General features: G+C 35.2%; 1 protein-coding gene across 1 annotated transcript in view; it reads left to right on the forward strand.

Moving 5' to 3' along the window:
• The first annotated feature begins 505 nt into the window (after nt 1–505).
• The window catches only part of LOC129272390 (growth hormone secretagogue receptor type 1-like), a 31,185-nt gene continuing 13,839 nt past the window's right edge, over nt 506–17,851 (forward strand). The window contains exon 1 of the mRNA XM_054909544.2: nt 506–818. Coding sequence (XP_054765519.2) covers nt 506–818 — 313 coding nt within the window. The remainder of the gene's footprint in view (nt 819–17,851) is intronic.

Here is a 17,851-nt window from a genome sequence, read left to right on the forward strand (position 1 = left end):
TGAACAAATGCAATGATTTGGGCGATATCGCGCATCCTTCTCGTCTCCGCTCTTCTACCTCAATATATTTTGTCTCGATATTCTGCCAAGTGACCACGCAGTAAAGTGACACTGCCGAAAATCTATTCATAAAGACAGTATCGTATGCTGTGGATCTTGAAAATATGTGAACCGAGTTACTGGACGACCTCGTCACAATTAGATATTAAATAACCTTTTAGTGTGCATATGATTGATTGGAGATACTCTTTATCTTTACCAGCCATTTCATTTAACAAATAATAATCACAAATATTTTTTCATGAAAAGAAAATGTCGAATTTAAGTGATAACGGGGTAGACTATTCCAGACCAAATTTGGGGAAGACATGCCGGCAGGCACTTTCTGCACCGATACTGGCGTGACGGTCGCACACTGTCCAGGCCAGAAAAGTTGTAAGTCGTTTTTTGGACCCATGCACTGACCAACCATAAAACAGAAGAAGTTTGGGTTAATACAACTAATATGGAAGTTTCGTATGACAGTTCATACTTCTACGATCCGAGTAACATAACCTGCAATGCAACCAACGCCAATCTATCCCCAGCAGCCCTGGCAGTCACCACCGTTGCATTCACTACCCTCTTCTGCGTAGGGGTGACGGGCAACATCTTGGTTGCCCTGGTGATATGGCGCCAGCACGATATGCGAAGTTCCACCAATTACTTTCTTCTGAACCTGAGCATTGCTGATATGCTGGTACTCCTCATCTGCGTGCCTGCTGGGCTGGTGGAAACCTACAATCCCATGACCGGATGGCCACTAGGAAAATTTATGTGTAAGTAGAAGTAGTAGGCCCTACTTGTAATAGTAGTAGAAGTATTAGTATTATTATTATTATTAGTAGTAGTAGTAGTAGTAGTAGTAGTAATATCAGCAGCAGCAGTAATAACAGTAGTAGTAGTAGTAGTAGCAGCAGCAGCAGAAGCAGCAGTAAAAGTAGTAGTAATGGTAGTAGTAGTAGTAGTAGTAGTAGTAGTAGTAGTAGTAGTAGTAGTAGTAGTAGTAGTAGTAGTCAGTGGCGGACCGTGACCCGGAGGAGACATTTGATTGGAGGGGCACTGTATTGTTTGTGAACAATGCTGTGCCCCTCCAATGCTTTGTCTCCTCCGGGTCACGGTCCGTCACTGGTTGTAGTAGTAGTAGAAGTAGAAGTAGTAGTAGTTGCTGTTGTTGTTTTAGTAGCGAGGGTAGCGGTGGTGGTGTTGGTGGTGCATATTGGCACTTGGTTCCCAAGTTGCCACAGTCTCTATATTTCTTGTTTGAATGATATCATAACTTTCTATAGCTTCTTCGTGAGCATACAGGAGAAGCTTATCCTCCTAATATTGTCATATTTGACCAAGTCTATATATTTTTTGATCTACAACCAAGGCATTGCATATCACTCTAAAAACACTGAGTAAAAATTTACCCAATACTGGGTAGAAATGGAACATGAATCTTTCAGTGGGTATTTTTTTTTACCCCATATTGGGAAAAATGCATGTTTTAAGGGTAATTTCAACGCAACATTGCGTAAATTTTACAAAATATTTGGTACCTTTTTATATTTCCATTTTACCCAATACTGGGTAAACCTTTTTTAGAGTGTAGTGGTTATTATGATCTTGAACTCCCCCCCCCCCCCCTCTCACTTGACATGCCTGGAAAATACCTATATTCTGACTTGAGTCTGCAACAAATATCATTTTTCTGACAGAAAGTATGCCAAAGAAAACACCAGTGAAAAAATAATTTTCAACTATTCCGATTCGTACCGGTTCTCGTATTTAGTCTGCCAATGTGTAAATATTTTTGTGTGTGATAATATCACTTCTTCCACACGGAGTACGAGATACTACACCTTAATAGTATTAAACCACCTATTACTATTGTGATTTGATGCAGTTTTCATATCAAATTATGAATGCTTCATTCAAACACCTGAGCATGCATTTGCATTCCTAATGGGATCTATAAATTTTTAAGTGCAACTTTGTATCAAAATTTGGACTATTGAACGTGACCACTTTCTACGTCTTTCCGTTACATCGTCATATCGCGATTATCTAAAACAGTTTCTTAATCGCTCAATTCCTTAAATAGTAATAATCTTTTTTATCGACTTGAAGATGTACCTCCTCCTCACGAAACTGCATTTTCTCATCTTTACATGAAACTTACTGGAATCATTACCATATTAATTCATTTTTTATGAATCATATTATCTCATATTAACTAACAATAGACCATCTGTATGATGTAAGATCGATTTTTAAGTAAATATGAAGATACTGATAAATAATTTAGATTATGCTGTACAATTGTCATGACTGTTTGCTTAAAGACTCATGCAGCTGGCTGCTTGCCCACGAATCTAAAATACAATCCAGAAGTAAAGGTTACCTTAAAAAAAAGGATCCATACAGACTAATAACGAACTATAGTGGAACAGCATTGATATTTTCAAGGGAGAATTATGAAGAAGTTTCTTTTAAAAGAATTGTAACCATCAGAAGTCGTTGTCCTACAATCCTTTTTTCTTTACCAAAGAATTCTCTAGTTATATTTTTATACAATGTTCTTTACTCAATGAAACTCACAGTAGATCTTTAACAGTGTAAACAGATTAGACAAGTGTATACAATCTTTAAAAACAATGTTTAATTTCAATACTTAATTCTCAATATAATAAGCTAAACAACTATTATAGCAAACAAAATATGAAATTTAAAACAGTGTTTTTACTGTGTACTACGCCTTTTATACCGTTCTTCGTAAAAGCTGTATCGAGACGTACATTCTTGTATTTTTCATGTTTTTTCACTTTATAATTGATCTTTGCAAGTTCTGGTTGTTAAATAGGTTAGCGATTAATCGCTAATTGAAATTGGCCAATCAAGATCATCGTTGCATGCGCATTTCGCTCTGTAGACAGACTAGGAACCAATCGGAATTGTTCTTTCAAATTAGCGATCAATGTGTTACGGTGCCCAGGTTTATTATGACTAGGGGCCCGTTGCAGAAATAGTTGCGTTCAAACGCAAGTTAAAAAATCGAACGCAAGTCCCCAACGCGCTCTTGTCATTGGTTGAATATCAAGTTACAAATGATTTTTAAGAGTTGCATTTGGCCTTAACTCTTTCTTCTAGGATCTCCTGGGCATCGTAACACAAACGTTAGCGATTAATCGCTAATTGAAAGAACAATTCTGATTGGTTCATCGTTAGTCTACTGATCAAAATGTGCATGTAACGATGAACTTGATAGGCTATTTCATTTAACAATTAATCGCTAACATTTGTGTGACGGGGCCCTGATCGGATGTTGTTTGAAATATAAAACAAATGTTTTAAATATAAACAGTAAGTTGGTAAAGTTAATGATATTCATAACCGATTAAACCATAAAAAAATGTGTAAACTTTTTTTTTAACTGTTAAAGAACATAATTATTTACCGGGTTGTTTAATTTCGTTTGCATGAAGTGCCAACATTTTGCGAGTTGATGATATTGTAATAAAACGCAATTTAAATGCATTTAATTTCTGACACAGATTAATGACAAACATACCAGTAATTCTTAAACATTGCAATTTAAAACAGACTAATTAAATTTACATAAATAATCAAATCAATATTTCAAAGAAAAATTATATATAAAGAAAACACATATCAGAGAAATAATACATGGGAACTGCTGACTATTTTCCTCTAAATCCAGCTTTCTTACATTATTGCTAGGAACATTATCAGAGCGAAACAGCAATTACGTTTTCTCGACACTTAGTCACTTCATTATCATGATTTATTTATTTATTATGTTCAATTTATTTCATACGGCAGGCTTGGCCTGTTCAGTTTTGAAAAACTACTTTACAAAGATGCCCTGCAAATTATTAAAAGGAATTATCAAACATGTTTGAGAGATTGAATTCGCCAATTTTCCATACGTCACCACTGCCTAACGCCTCACCGATTCGCTCTCCAAATTCAAGAAAAGTGGCGAGAAAGTCGTGATTTACGAGTTACGATTAGACTCTTTAAAGGTCAGGGGGGAGAAAATTCACTACGAGGCACTACATTCTTACCCTTAGTGAAAAATGGGTGTCACTTCGTGATAAGGATTTAAACGAGATTGGTTCGGTGATCTTCAGCTTTTTATACACCGTACCCTCTTAATGGTGTCGGGAAGGGGTTAATCGTTAGAAGAATTCGTGCTTTATCACTTTTTAGTTCGATTGTCGTCCTGTGATGCTGACATGAAATGAAGATTGAATGTTCCGCAAATTAATGTCCATTTTCATCCCAACGCTCTACCGTGACTGAACGCTGCGTTGTTATGAGCTTAAAGACATAATCATGTTCACAGTGTGAGCATTGTTTTTCATAATGAAATATAATGTGGGGAGCGGCGTATCGACGAAAACGAAATCTGAAAAGAAAAATGGATTAAATGATTTAAATACGTTACAACGCGCTTTTTGAGCATGAAAAGTTATGAACAGTTATGAAGAATTATCATACCTACCAGATTTCCAGGTGTGCTGCCTATGGAAAATAACACACGAAGCACCCCCAAGGAAAATGTTTTTGAGGTGCTTTAATAGGCCCCCATTCCACAGAACGGAGACCATTGAAAGACCACTGAAAGACTTAAAATTTGTGAGGTCTTAGGCCCCCATTCCACCGAACGGAGACCATTGAAAGACCACTGAAAGACTTAAAATTGGTGAGGTCTTACAGCGGTCTTCAAGATCACAGAAATCTGTCATCTCTGTGGAATGGCTCAGAAAGATCCCTCAAAGAACTCTGAAAGACTGATGGGTATTTCTGGTCTTACTGGTCTTACACTAGTCCTATAGAGATCTTTCAATAGTCTTTCAGTGATCTTTTATGCAACAATTGATCTTTCAGAATTCTTTCCATGGACTTTGCCTGGTCTTTGAATGATCTTTCAATGATCTCTCATGAGTCTTACAGTGATCTCCGCAAAAATCTTGAGAGACTGCCGAATGATCATTGAAAGACTATTAAGACCTTTGAAAGTTCATCGAAAGACCGCTGAAAGACTGCTGAAAGACCACTGAAAGACCATTTTCCTGTAAGACCGTTGTAAGACTGTTTTGAACCGTTTCAAAAAGTTTTGGAGCCCATGAAGACCACAAATACCACTGAAAGTTTGGTCAGGACTCGTGTAAGACCTCAAAGACCATTGTAGGTTCATTAAGAGACCTCTGAAAGATCAACCAGAATTCATGGTCTTTCAAAGGTCTTTCAGCGGTCTTCAAGATCACTTAAATTTGTCATCTCTGTGGAATGGCTCAGAAAGACCCCTCAAAGAACTCTGAAAGACTGGTGGATATTGGTCGTAGACTAGTCCTATAGAGATCTTTCAATGGTCTTTCAGAGATCTTTTATACAACAAATGATCTTTCAGAATTCTTTCCATGGACTTTGCCTGGTCTTTCAATGATCTTTCAATTCTCATGAGTCTTACAGTGATCTCCGCAAAAATCTTGAGAGACTGCCGAAAGATCATTGAAAGACTATTAAGACATTTGAAAGTTCATCAAAAGACCGCTGAAAGACCACTGAAAGATCATTTTCCTGTAAGACTGCCCATGAAGACCACGAAGACCTCTGAAAGATTGGTCATAACTCGTGTAAGACCTCAAAGACCATTGTAGGTTGATTGAGAGACCTCTGAAAGATCAACCAGAATTCGTGGTCTTTCAAAGGTCTTTCAGCGGTCTTGTTCTCTGTGGAATGGGGGAGCACCCCACTTCCCAGGGCTATGACGAACAATCGTATCGATATGCGTCCGACATTGATACGACGTACTTGAGAAAATTCATACGCGAAAATAAATATGTCGTATATTCATATGCCTAATCATATCCATAAGTCATTTATCGATATTAAAACTCACTCGTCTGAAAGGGGGTGTAGTTTGAATGGGAGGCAGAGAACATCGTTTGCTATTGATAATCCTATGACGTACGGATCACAAGGGTTTTCCACTAATTGACTATGAAAAATAAAGCCCTCAAAACGACGTTACCAAAGATAAATGTATAATGCATATAGGGATCTACGACAAATCAAGTCACCATTGAAAAGGTGACCAAAATATCTCAAAATTCTGAAATATAATTTATGGGGGTGATTTATGATTCCTTTCTAGATATTATCTTGGATTTGAAGTAGAGAAGAAACCGATAGGCAGATGTAACAATATGTGCACTTAAAAAAAAAAGCCGTTGCAAATATACTATTATATTTTCATTCGTACCTTAATTATATGATTTCAAAAGAGGTGTAAATGAAATTACTAGTACCGATCAATAGTATAAATAAGAACCCACGAGATAATATTTCATTTTTTTTTGTTTATACAAAGACACTTTTAAAAAGCTCGACATAATTCAAAAAAATAAGTTCAGTTGTAGTTATATATATTTTTCAGAATATTTCAGGTTCCATTTAGTAAAACCAAACCATGCTAATTTAACGTTAAATATATGTGGAACATTCTCCTGGGAGAAAGGACAGATGAATTTCTGCTTCATGGAACAGGGGGAAAATATACCTAGAGATAAAAGATGTAACTATATCAGGATTGGTAAAAAAATGAAAGGAAGTAATCAATAGTTCGAATTGCTTGGAAAAAGAGGTAATGAGACACAACTGGTCAACCAAAAGAGTTATGTTTACAAAATTGCGATAGTTTTAGACAACTCCATATCTCGGTATCTTTAACGAAACGAAATTGTTGTAATTGTCCTCAGAATTCCATGGCGATAGAAACTATCTTTGATATCGTTGGTCAACATAGACATGGGAGGTATGCATATAATATTCCACTTGAATGAATAGAAAGTAAATGGACTTGTAAACAAAAGATATGCATATATAGACATACAGTCACATACTTGTTTATCAGTGTTTCATTTTGAGGTTGCGATATGCATCTCCATGTGGTTATCGGGCATTATCCCCCTTGGCCTTTATTTCTAAAATGGCGTAAATTTAAAGCTGTGTACTATGGCCATCCTTTGACTTTAGAATATCCTGAAGGAGAAATGAGAGGAAGCGATTGCACAAAAGAAAATCTTATACGATTAACCTGTAATTAATCGGATCTTCTCTTGGAGAATGGTTAATTCATTGGGACAAAATCATGACAATTACGCTCTATAAAAAGCGTGAACGGGGAAGAAATATATAGGGCAGAGTCAAGAAGAATCAAAATGGATGTGTCTTTAGGGACACTGCTTATTTTCGCCATATGAACCGCTAATCTGCTTAAAGCGATACAGGATGACGTGTTTTTATGGACTGACATCAGAAGCTTTTAACCTCTCTTGATTAACGTTACTTTCATTCGTTGGTTCGTCAGAAAGTTCAGGCAAGTTGAGCAATCTACACTGGATTTGTGCATGCATTTTAGATTATATATATTAATTATTCAACAAAAAACCACATTCTGTATAGAGAGAGGCATTACATCCCCATTTTCAGCAGAAAAAAAAACTATGAGTGTGCTTTAGTGTACAAAGTTCAAATCATAACGAGCAAAGTCATGAAAGCGCTGAAGATAGTGACTGTCGGATATACTCAGGATTTCAATATGGGATTTTTTTCAATTCCTTCTTAGATTAATATAGAATAAAAAAAGGATTGACGATAAGAATATGCATTTTCTTTCATTTTCTCTCCCAAATCGCAATTATTTAAGTGTTGGCCACAAACAATTGAAATTGATAATAACAAGTATAAAAAAGAAGTCCATGTTCTTTATTATTCTGCTTTAACTTTTAGGATTAAAACATAAGAAATACATGTGACTTCTCTAAATTTCCACGTCTTTCTCATTTCGCAACGGATTTCGATGGATTTTTATAGACCATTCCTCTCTATTTCTATTAGTGGGTTTAATTCTGCTTATATCAAATTGGCCTGATTAGTATAATTCTTATACGCTTACCTGCTACGCATTCAGACATTAATATAATGAATTACCTCTTTATCACGTAAACAGGATAAAAAGTTTGTCATGACTTCATTCACAGCATGTCTTACGAGATTAAAATGCAAAACACTGATTATTCAAAGAAATATCATATAAGATAGCCCTATATATAGCTATATATAACACGGTCCAATTTTGTCACAATCGTCGACTTTCGTCACGAAAATAATATTGTATCAATCAGTATCCCTGGCAGTGTCTCTTAAATTTCAGATGGCAGGGTCGTTCTGATTTTATCTTCTGTTTCATCTTCAACACTGTAAATAAATACTTATTATTATGATACTTGAGTAGTTAGCTGTGTACACTATGATCTCTTGTCATGGAGGGGGTCTTCTTTTATTTGCCAAACAGTCATAATTTCGCCATATATCTCCTCGTAATATCTTCTAGTAAAAAAGAAAAACCTGAAGAAAAAAAACCGTTGCACCCAGCTTACCATTTTACCTGATGGGCCTAGTCAATTTAACTTAATTTTTCTTAACAAAAGTGTAATTCATTCGATAATTTAAAACGTTCCCTTCTCCTTTACGAAGAGTATAAAGCCCCCATACCCCCAACCCCTCTCCATCACGAGGCTTAAAAATATTTTAATAAATAAACGTAAAGCACTGTCATGCATCTTGAACTATTTTTAGTTAAAATAAACTGATTACTGTAAATTCTTGTTTGTCACCGCTCTAGTAAAAAAAAATTGTACCCAACACTTTACGGGAACATGCATGTTTGTTTGGTAAAATAGCGCAAAAGCTTGTGTAAAAATGTTAGGCAATATTAAGTGAAAATATACCCATGAAACTTGCTTTTCATCTAATTTTAAACTCAATAAAATGTGTTTTTCTATATTTTTCTAAAACATGTTAAGAACGTTCGCATCGCCAAACCTATGTTCTCTTTAAATTCAAACCCCTTTCGCACACCAGCTATTAACTTTGCGAGACAGAGTATATTATCTTATGAGGGAGGTACTTTAAAAATCCCAGTTTGTATTCAACACACATTTCATTTGAACTTTAAGTCATACTTAAGTGTCAATTCGCCTGCGGCATTTCATTCACCATTTCAATATTATACACTAAACATTAATATGACACTCCTTCCTAACTTAACCCCATACTCCTCATCTAATATCATCCATTCGATATGATTTATTACCCCCGGCCTATAGCCTAGATAAATATTGCAGTTGCCATCCATTTGTCAAATCCGCTTTCAATAATCATATTGAGTATGCTGTATGGTCGAAGAGTAAGAGCTCTCCTTAAATTGTGATAAAGTTTTGCACTTAACGCGGTGGGTATAAATCAGAACAGAGTTTAAGTACGAATTCTTACGACTGACAGTCTAAATAGTAAAAGTTTAGGCTGGGATTATTGCAAACAATTCGTGTGTAGCTTAATGAGTTTTAAAACCTAAACCTAGCAACATGCAGAAAAAGAAACAAAAGAAATTAAAAGATATATAATTATAAATGACAATAAAAGGACAAAATATATTTCATACTAAAGTAAGAGAGCAAGCAGATCGGTTTATTCATGACGAATGGTGGTTTGGTATTGAGTCACATTAGGGCGTTATAGCAATCGCTCCACAGACGCTCTCTATAACACAGATAATCTTTTGTCAAAAGACTTTCATAACTAGGCAGTCTTTGTCGAAAATGGGTGAATCAAACAGTGTCGTCCTGGACTCTGGACATACGACATATTCGCATTTTTTTTTGTCCAGTTCGAATTTTAATTCGATATGATGTCCCTGTCCACCAGCTTTCGCCAATGACCTCTAATCTGTCCATTGTGATTTGACAGGCATTTTCAATAGATTCTCTACGTTGCAGAAAGCGTCTGCAAAGTGGATGCTTAAAAAAGGCGCTAAGGTAATGTTCAATGACGACCTATCATGAAAGCACACTGGACCATCCGGGAATTTAAAGTTCATTTACTTTGCAAATAAGTTATATTCCTGGCTATAATCCGAAACTCTCGATGAAAGTTTATCTATTTAAAAATAAACAAAACAAAAACAAATACTGAACGGCAAAGCAGCAAAACAAACGAAAAGCGAGCACTTCCATGGCAGGCACGCAAAATTGATGATCAATACGAAGCCAACACTTTAATTAACACATCAACATGCACTAAGAAACATGATGACTATTGTTGAACTCTAAAAATTGAAACGATCGATTAATCGTATACTTAAAATGAGTCTATATCTTTCAGATTAACCAGACGGTTTAATAAACCAGATTTGGTGTTGAAAATTTTCAATTGATTTCAGTTCGTTGCATGCCTTAAAGTTCTATATCCCTCCTGCTCTCTCATTTCCCTTTCATTTTGATTTTGACATTTCATCGAGACATTTGATTCCCGCTTCAATATTACCTGATATCTGGCCACGGCTTTCGATGTTAGGGAATTCGTCAATTTTGCACACATTTTTAGTCGATGCGTGGGTATGTCCGCGGCTCATATTTGGAGAAAAAATATAGGAGAAGATCTTTACGATATCCAGAGTGTGATGAAACATCGGCGACCATTAAATGCCACTTATCGCCCCTTTTTTAAAAGCACTCGAAGAGATTCAGTTTCCGACAGCGTATAGTCTCGATCTGGACGTTAGTAGTTATTTGTTTTGAAAACCCCGCACTCACGCACCAATACATCAGTCCTCTGGGGATCAGTCCTTTGATGTATTGGTGTGTTGGTGAGTGTAGGTTTAAAAAAAAAAAAACTACTAACGTCCAGATCTAGACTAGAGACAGCGTACTTTACGGCCGTAATTCATCATGATTTGAATCTAACAGATCTTCGCTTCCCATCCCACCATCACACACTGTTGTCTTCATCGGACAAACAACACAAAGTATAGGGAATCAGTTTAAGTTCAATTTATCTTTAAAATACATTTATAGTCTTTAACCACCCCCATACACGTCTCACATTCCGGTTTGTGAGATTCTTTTTTCCCCCTTAACTGTCTCTGTACGAGTGATGTTAGCTTGCTTAATATTTTTCGTAAGGTAAATAGACAAACAAACAAATAAAATATAAGTCACGAACACACTTATCAGGATTCAGGAAATAAGAATAACTCTATTCAATCTTTTTCTCACTCGAAAACGTGTTGGTCTTTATCTAACTCCCAAGAGAGTAAGATGTCACTCGTTTTTATTTAGAGAGTAAATCAATCCTTCTCGCTCAATACCCCCCCCCCCCCTTACCTTCATTGAGGACCATGTGACTTCGTCAAGTTCATATAAAAAAAATTGTCTTTGTTTTCATTTTTCAATATTACATGCTTTGAAAGTTCTAGCATTTCAATCATGTTAAAGGACAAGTCCACTCCAACAAAAACTTGATTTGAATAAAAAGAGAAAAATTCAACAAGCATAACACTGAAAATTTCATCAAAATCGGATGTAAAATAAGAAAGTTATGGCATTTTAAAGTTTCGCTTCATTTCACAAAACAGTTATATGCACATCTCGGTCGGTATGCAAATGAGGAACCGATGACATCACTCACTCATTATTTCTTTTGTATTTCATTATATGAAGTATGAAATATTTTTTATTTTCTCGTCATTGTCATGTGAAATGAAGTTTTATTCCTCCCTGAACACGTGGAATTCCATTATTTTAACATTTTGTGTTTCAGGCAAGGAGGTCCTAATCGTCAAATTTGTAAAAATTGAAACATTGTATAATTCAAACAATAAAAAACAAAAGAAATAGTGAGTGAGTGACATCATCGACTCTCTCATTTTGATGGAACTGGCTCGTTCATATAACTATTTTGTTAAAAATAAGCGAAACTTTGAAATGTCATAACTTTCTTATTTTGTCTGATTTTCTTTATTGATTCAAATCAACATTTTTCTGAGGTGGACTTGACCTTTAATATAATGTTTTGATTTTTTAACGATTTATTTCCCCCATAACACCCCCCCCCAGAAAAAGGAAAATGTCCACAAATTTATGTAATAATAATATACTGATTTGGATAGCGCAGAAACTATGTACATCATTCGTCTGCGCTGTACGCAAGAGCTACTGAAATGCGTGAAGAAATATATTTAGATAAAGGAAAAAAGAATGTATGGAAATTAAAGTCTAAGTTTGAACGTTTCTACTGATGGAGAGGAAAAAAAATTTTTTCTCGTTTGTGTGTGTGTAAGAGTGTGCGTCTTGTATACGTGAAATGACAATAAAAATATGTTTTACTTGCAAAATTGCTCGTAAGAATTGCTCGTATAGAATTTATAGGGTCTGGGAACAAAATGCGTAGAAATCTTACGTGTTGAGGGGTCTGTGAATTACCAAAATATTGCATAATTCGCATGTTTTATAAACTTGTTACGCTAACCTTGTCTGGTTATTTTGGGAAGAGTACTTGTAAGAAAAGTGGTTTAAGCATGTTTCTTAGTTTTTTGGGGGGATTTAGGTCGTTTGGCAAAGATAGTCATTTTAGTTACTGTTTCAGTAAGCTTTTTTGAAAATCGTTATATACGGAGCACTGGCGTAAATCCGTGTTGAGGGGTGGGGGGGGGGATGACTGAAATATTTTGGCATTTTTTTTGCAATCATGTTTTTAGATATGCAAGGAATTGTAATTGATATGTCCACAGTGGCGTACAGTGGGTCACGGCATTGTGGGGGCACCAGCAAAATTTTTGAATCACTGAGTGAGCGCGCGAAGCGCGCTCAGTTGCTAGTTATTCTGACCTAATAGAGACATTTTAAGGACAATGTCATTGAACGGATATGTATCTCACTGATCAAATAATCGCGCGAGCTGATTTTTTTTTATATTCACACCTAAAAAGGGACATTATAATCAAATTTGCGTAATCATGATAGTTACCTGTCTCGCTAAACAATGCGAGCGCGAAGCGCGAGCTGAAATTTTCGTATATTTTTACCCCAAACAGCGAGATTTTAAGGAATATATTTTAGGAATCCATTAAGAGTATGCATATCTCACCATAGTCATCTAATGTGAGTGCCAAGCGCTTGCTGATTTTATTAGAATTACATCTGAACACATGAAACACTTTTTGTAGTCATTGCAATCATGATTATCATACGCATCTCACTAATCAAATATTGCGAGCGTGAAGCGCGAGCAGAAAATTTAGATAAGTTAGATAATTCAGGCCTGAAGTGGGGCATTCTAAGGTTTCTTTGTAGGAATTAACTTGGACCATACGTATTTCATTAACCAAATGATGCGAGTGCGAAGCGCGAGCTGAAAATTTTTGATATTCAGATCAGAAAAAGGGACATTTTAAGGACTGATTTTAGGAATTCATGAAGAGCAGACATATCTCACCGATCCACTAATGCGAACGTAATCACGGACAGGAAATGTTTTTATATATACGAAGACCTTAACATGGGGCAATCACTTTTTGAGTTATGTAAAAGAAGCATAGGCCTATGTCACTACATAAAACAATGATAACTCAAGTGCTAGGAAATATATTTGGTTTATATTGACTTGAAAACGGGATGTTTTAGTACAACAGGATTATATATCTCGTTGAACAGACAATGCGAGCACCAGGAACAATGAAGACGTAGGCCCTGGGCAAATTAAGTTTCATAAAGTTATGATAAAAATGTTTCTTATGTAATGTAACATAACATAATTATAATATAATATAACATTATAATGAATAATACTTTCTTCTTTCCCACTACGTTTCTTTTCCTTTCTCCCTCTTTTCTCTTTTTCCCCATTTCCCCGGGTTTTTTTTTGTCAGCCGATGGGGGGAGCATGTGCCTCCCATGCCCCCCCCCCCGTAGTTACGCCACTGTATGTCCATATGGCAAATACCCCTCCAATATTATTATATTTTTACCCCATGATGGTTTGATGGTTTTATTAGAGATTACATTCAACATTTTTTGACATTCCATCTTAATCCCTCCCAAAGACCCCAACATTGATGAATTGGAAGAAACGGGGGTTTCTCTTCAATGTTATAATAAGGACATAAGTATTTCGTTTGGAAATGGTGAACTGGCTCTTTATTTGCATTTTATGATTCAATAATATTGTTTTATTTGTTAAGCGGTATTTTTGGAAGAATTTTCACCAATAAAACAATTATCTCTTGTGATTTTGTTTTACTTCTTTCGTAAATAGTGGGGGGGGGGGTGATTGTACAGGCCATACCCCCCTCCTCGAAAAGTGGGGGGGATATATCCCCCCATCCCCCCCGGGATTTACGCCAGTGATACGGAGAACCAAACTTGTCAATTATACATTAGGTGTGCGTTTTGAGGCTTCCGGTACCCCATACACACGATCCACCATTTCTTTCCTGTTGTACCAATTATTAATTAAAGGTAGAGCAAGAAATAACTGACTCTGATTATGTGCATCGCAGAAGAATTCTGTAACCACTTGAAACTTTGGCCAAGCGGACGGCCAGTCTAATTTGGGGAAGTTCTATATGTACCCCCAATAAAATTAGAAATGAAAATATGGAGAAAGTTCAAAATAATATATTTAGCCCTAATATAGGACATGTATTATGGGAGAGAGGATCGAGTGCGTGTAATTGTCCATAGACATCGGCTTATTTGGTAAGTATAAAGGGTCTGTCTAGATTAGTCGAACTATCGCTAAATAAAAACCCTTCCAGTATCAGCGCTTCTCGCTAGCAGAGCGGGAAGAGGTCTTGACTGCAGTTACATCGAGGTGAGTTCGAGTCCAAAAAAGGTAAGCAACACTTAAAAATCCATAAAGAAATCTAAAGTGAACAAACCGGTAGTCTCCACAATTTATTGTTAGTTTTGGTGGGGGTACATATGAAACTCTTTGCCTAATTTGTACCTATGAAATTCCCAAAAGGGTACAAAGTTGTACCCTGAAGGTGCGCCCAGTGTGACATCAGGTCTGCACCTTAAAAGGTGCAAAGTTGAACCTATTTTTCTTAGTGTGTATATTTAAATACAAGAGTCGCCAAACTGTTGTACATATTATGATCTCTCTCACACACACACACACACACACATATATATATATATATATATAGTAAATAGTGGTAGTAAAATACGAGCTCTGATTGGCTAAATTGGTACCACGTGACCTCCCGTCTAAAAGTTATATTGTACATATGTACAATATAACTTTCTATTTTTGGAGGGTAAAGCCCGTGTTAAATGAATGGGGAGAATAATGGCAATATGCGTATTTAGCCAGTAAGCCATGCGCGTCAGCATTAACTACACGCGTACAATGCGTTGAATCTTAATTTTATAGTGACGTCACCTTTTCCTAACCCGTGCAATGGTGGTACGTGTGCAACGGTACGAATGTTTGACATTCAGCCTCCCATTTGCTCGCGTAGTAGGTGTTGTACAATTTACTATAATAAATAGTGAACGTTCTATCTTACAATGTTACTGGACATAAACCTGCACTCGGGATAATTGTATATTTGTCGTACATATTATAATCCAGTATATTATACAATAGATTGTACACTATTTATATAATATATATATATATATTTATATATATATATATATATATATATATATATATAATCAAACTAAATGAAGAATAGTCAAAGAATGCTCAAATATTCCACTTTAACTAGTTTCGTCTTTAATTCTTCAGAAAGACGAAACTAGTTAAAGTGGAATATTTGAGCATTCTTTGACTATTCTTCATTTAGTTTGATTATTATTTTTTTTCCGTGACGGGGGACATACTTTGTTATTTCATCGTATATATATATATATATAATATATATATATATGTTATAATACAATATAATATAATATAATATAATATAATATAATATAATATAATATAATATAATATAATATAATATAATATAATATAATATAATATAATATAATATAATATAATATAATATAATATAATATAATATAATATAATATAATATAATATAATATAATATAATTGTAACTATGATAATTAACACTTGATACGAAACACTTAAAATCCTTTATCAAATGAAATAATTTTGACTCGAATTTGATTTTAATTGAATCCTTTTTAGGCGTTCGAATACAAAAAACCCCAAATACTCCTACACAAGTAATGGATTGAGGGAAAGTGATTTTAAGTCGGAGCTATAATTTTCAACTCATGAAATAAATCCTTCGTTATACGACTGTTTTCATATCGTCCAAGACAGTGAGATTCACTGGATTGTTTGAAAACAGTATCCAGACTGTTTTAAAGTTATTTTCCCTTCTCTGGAACTCTTCTTTCATTTAGTGTCATTGCAGTCAGACATAAATAACAAAACATATATAATTCAGTGTCAATCAAGTAATAAAACACTGACATTTATATCTGTTTCCATCTTGTGATATTGTTTTCGACAGATATTAGGGAGAAGACAGTGCAGGAATCGTGCAGGAACTCTGTATAGAGGTGACCGTACAGAAGCCCGGGGTATCACGAACAGTAACATTGGTATACAGAATGAGTTGGGATGGTGTAACGAATATATGTGGGGGTGCCTCAGTATAGAGGATAGAAAAATATAACTACATCGAGAAAAAGAAAACATTACTTCAAATAAAAGACAAAAAGTAATGAAAGAAAAATATTGATGGAAAAAAGATCAGAAAATATTTTTATGTGAGAAGGATTTGCTCGCCCCCACCTTTACTTTGGGGAAGAGTATCTTTCATATTATATCTATGTCCACCCATCTTGGAAATGGGGGAAGGAAGGGAATCATAAGATAACACTTGGAACTATAAGGTTACGGACTCGTATTTCATTGAAAAGGATACTGATATTTCCTGTCTAAATAAAAGGTTGTCAGCTTACCGAACATCACGAGAAAAAAAATACAGCGATGACGTATAGAATTCTGAGATTTCATCCCGAAACTTAAACACACATGCAGGATGCGCCTCGGTTGAAAACCTGCTCTAGATGCATATAAAATGAGATTAAATATTATAAATATTATAAATGATAGAATGGAAGATGATTCCATGTTGAGGTGAACTCTCACTTCTTTCTGCCGCTCCCACCTTGCTCTCATTAATATCTGCCCTCTTCATGAAGTTCGTGCCGGTTTAAGAAAACTGCTCCGACTTGATGGTGGAAGCAAAACCATCCTAGTGCTTCAGGAGTGTAAATTAATATCATATTTTTCTCTCATATGTCTTCCTCTTACGCCAACTCTTCCGTTCATTTTACTTACCTATCTCTGTTGATATATATATATATATATATATATATATATATATATAGATATATATAGTGTGAAAGAAATGGATGAAGAGAACAATGGTAGGCGTAGCTTAAATCAAGGTTCCCCAGAGCTATCTACCCTTTTTGGAAAAATTGGTGATGTATATATATATATATATATATAGGGGGTTACACTTATGTCTCTGTCCAATCATCCATGTATATTTCTATCTATCTACCTATCTATCTATTTATCTATCTATCTATCTAAATTAATCCATGTTTTATTTATATTTATATTTATTATTATATATTTATCTATTTATCGACATATCTCTCTATATAGGCCTATTGTCAATCCATCCATAATTTACTTATCTGTTTATCTATCTATTTACCTATTTATATCTATATGTCTGTCTGTATATCTATATATCTACCTATCTATCGGGCAATCTATCTATTCATCAATCGATCTATCTATCTCAATATGCTGGCCAGCCGTGGACGTATTTTTTTCTTCAAATAACCATAACGCACCATCAATTTAGATATAATCAAATTTCCCATATTCCAACGAGTGAGAGCAGTGAAG

Source organism: Lytechinus pictus, chromosome 12 (assembly GCF_037042905.1).
Source record: "Lytechinus pictus isolate F3 Inbred chromosome 12, Lp3.0, whole genome shotgun sequence".
In the NCBI taxonomy this organism is placed as follows: Eukaryota; Metazoa; Echinodermata; class Echinoidea; order Temnopleuroida; family Toxopneustidae; genus Lytechinus; species Lytechinus pictus.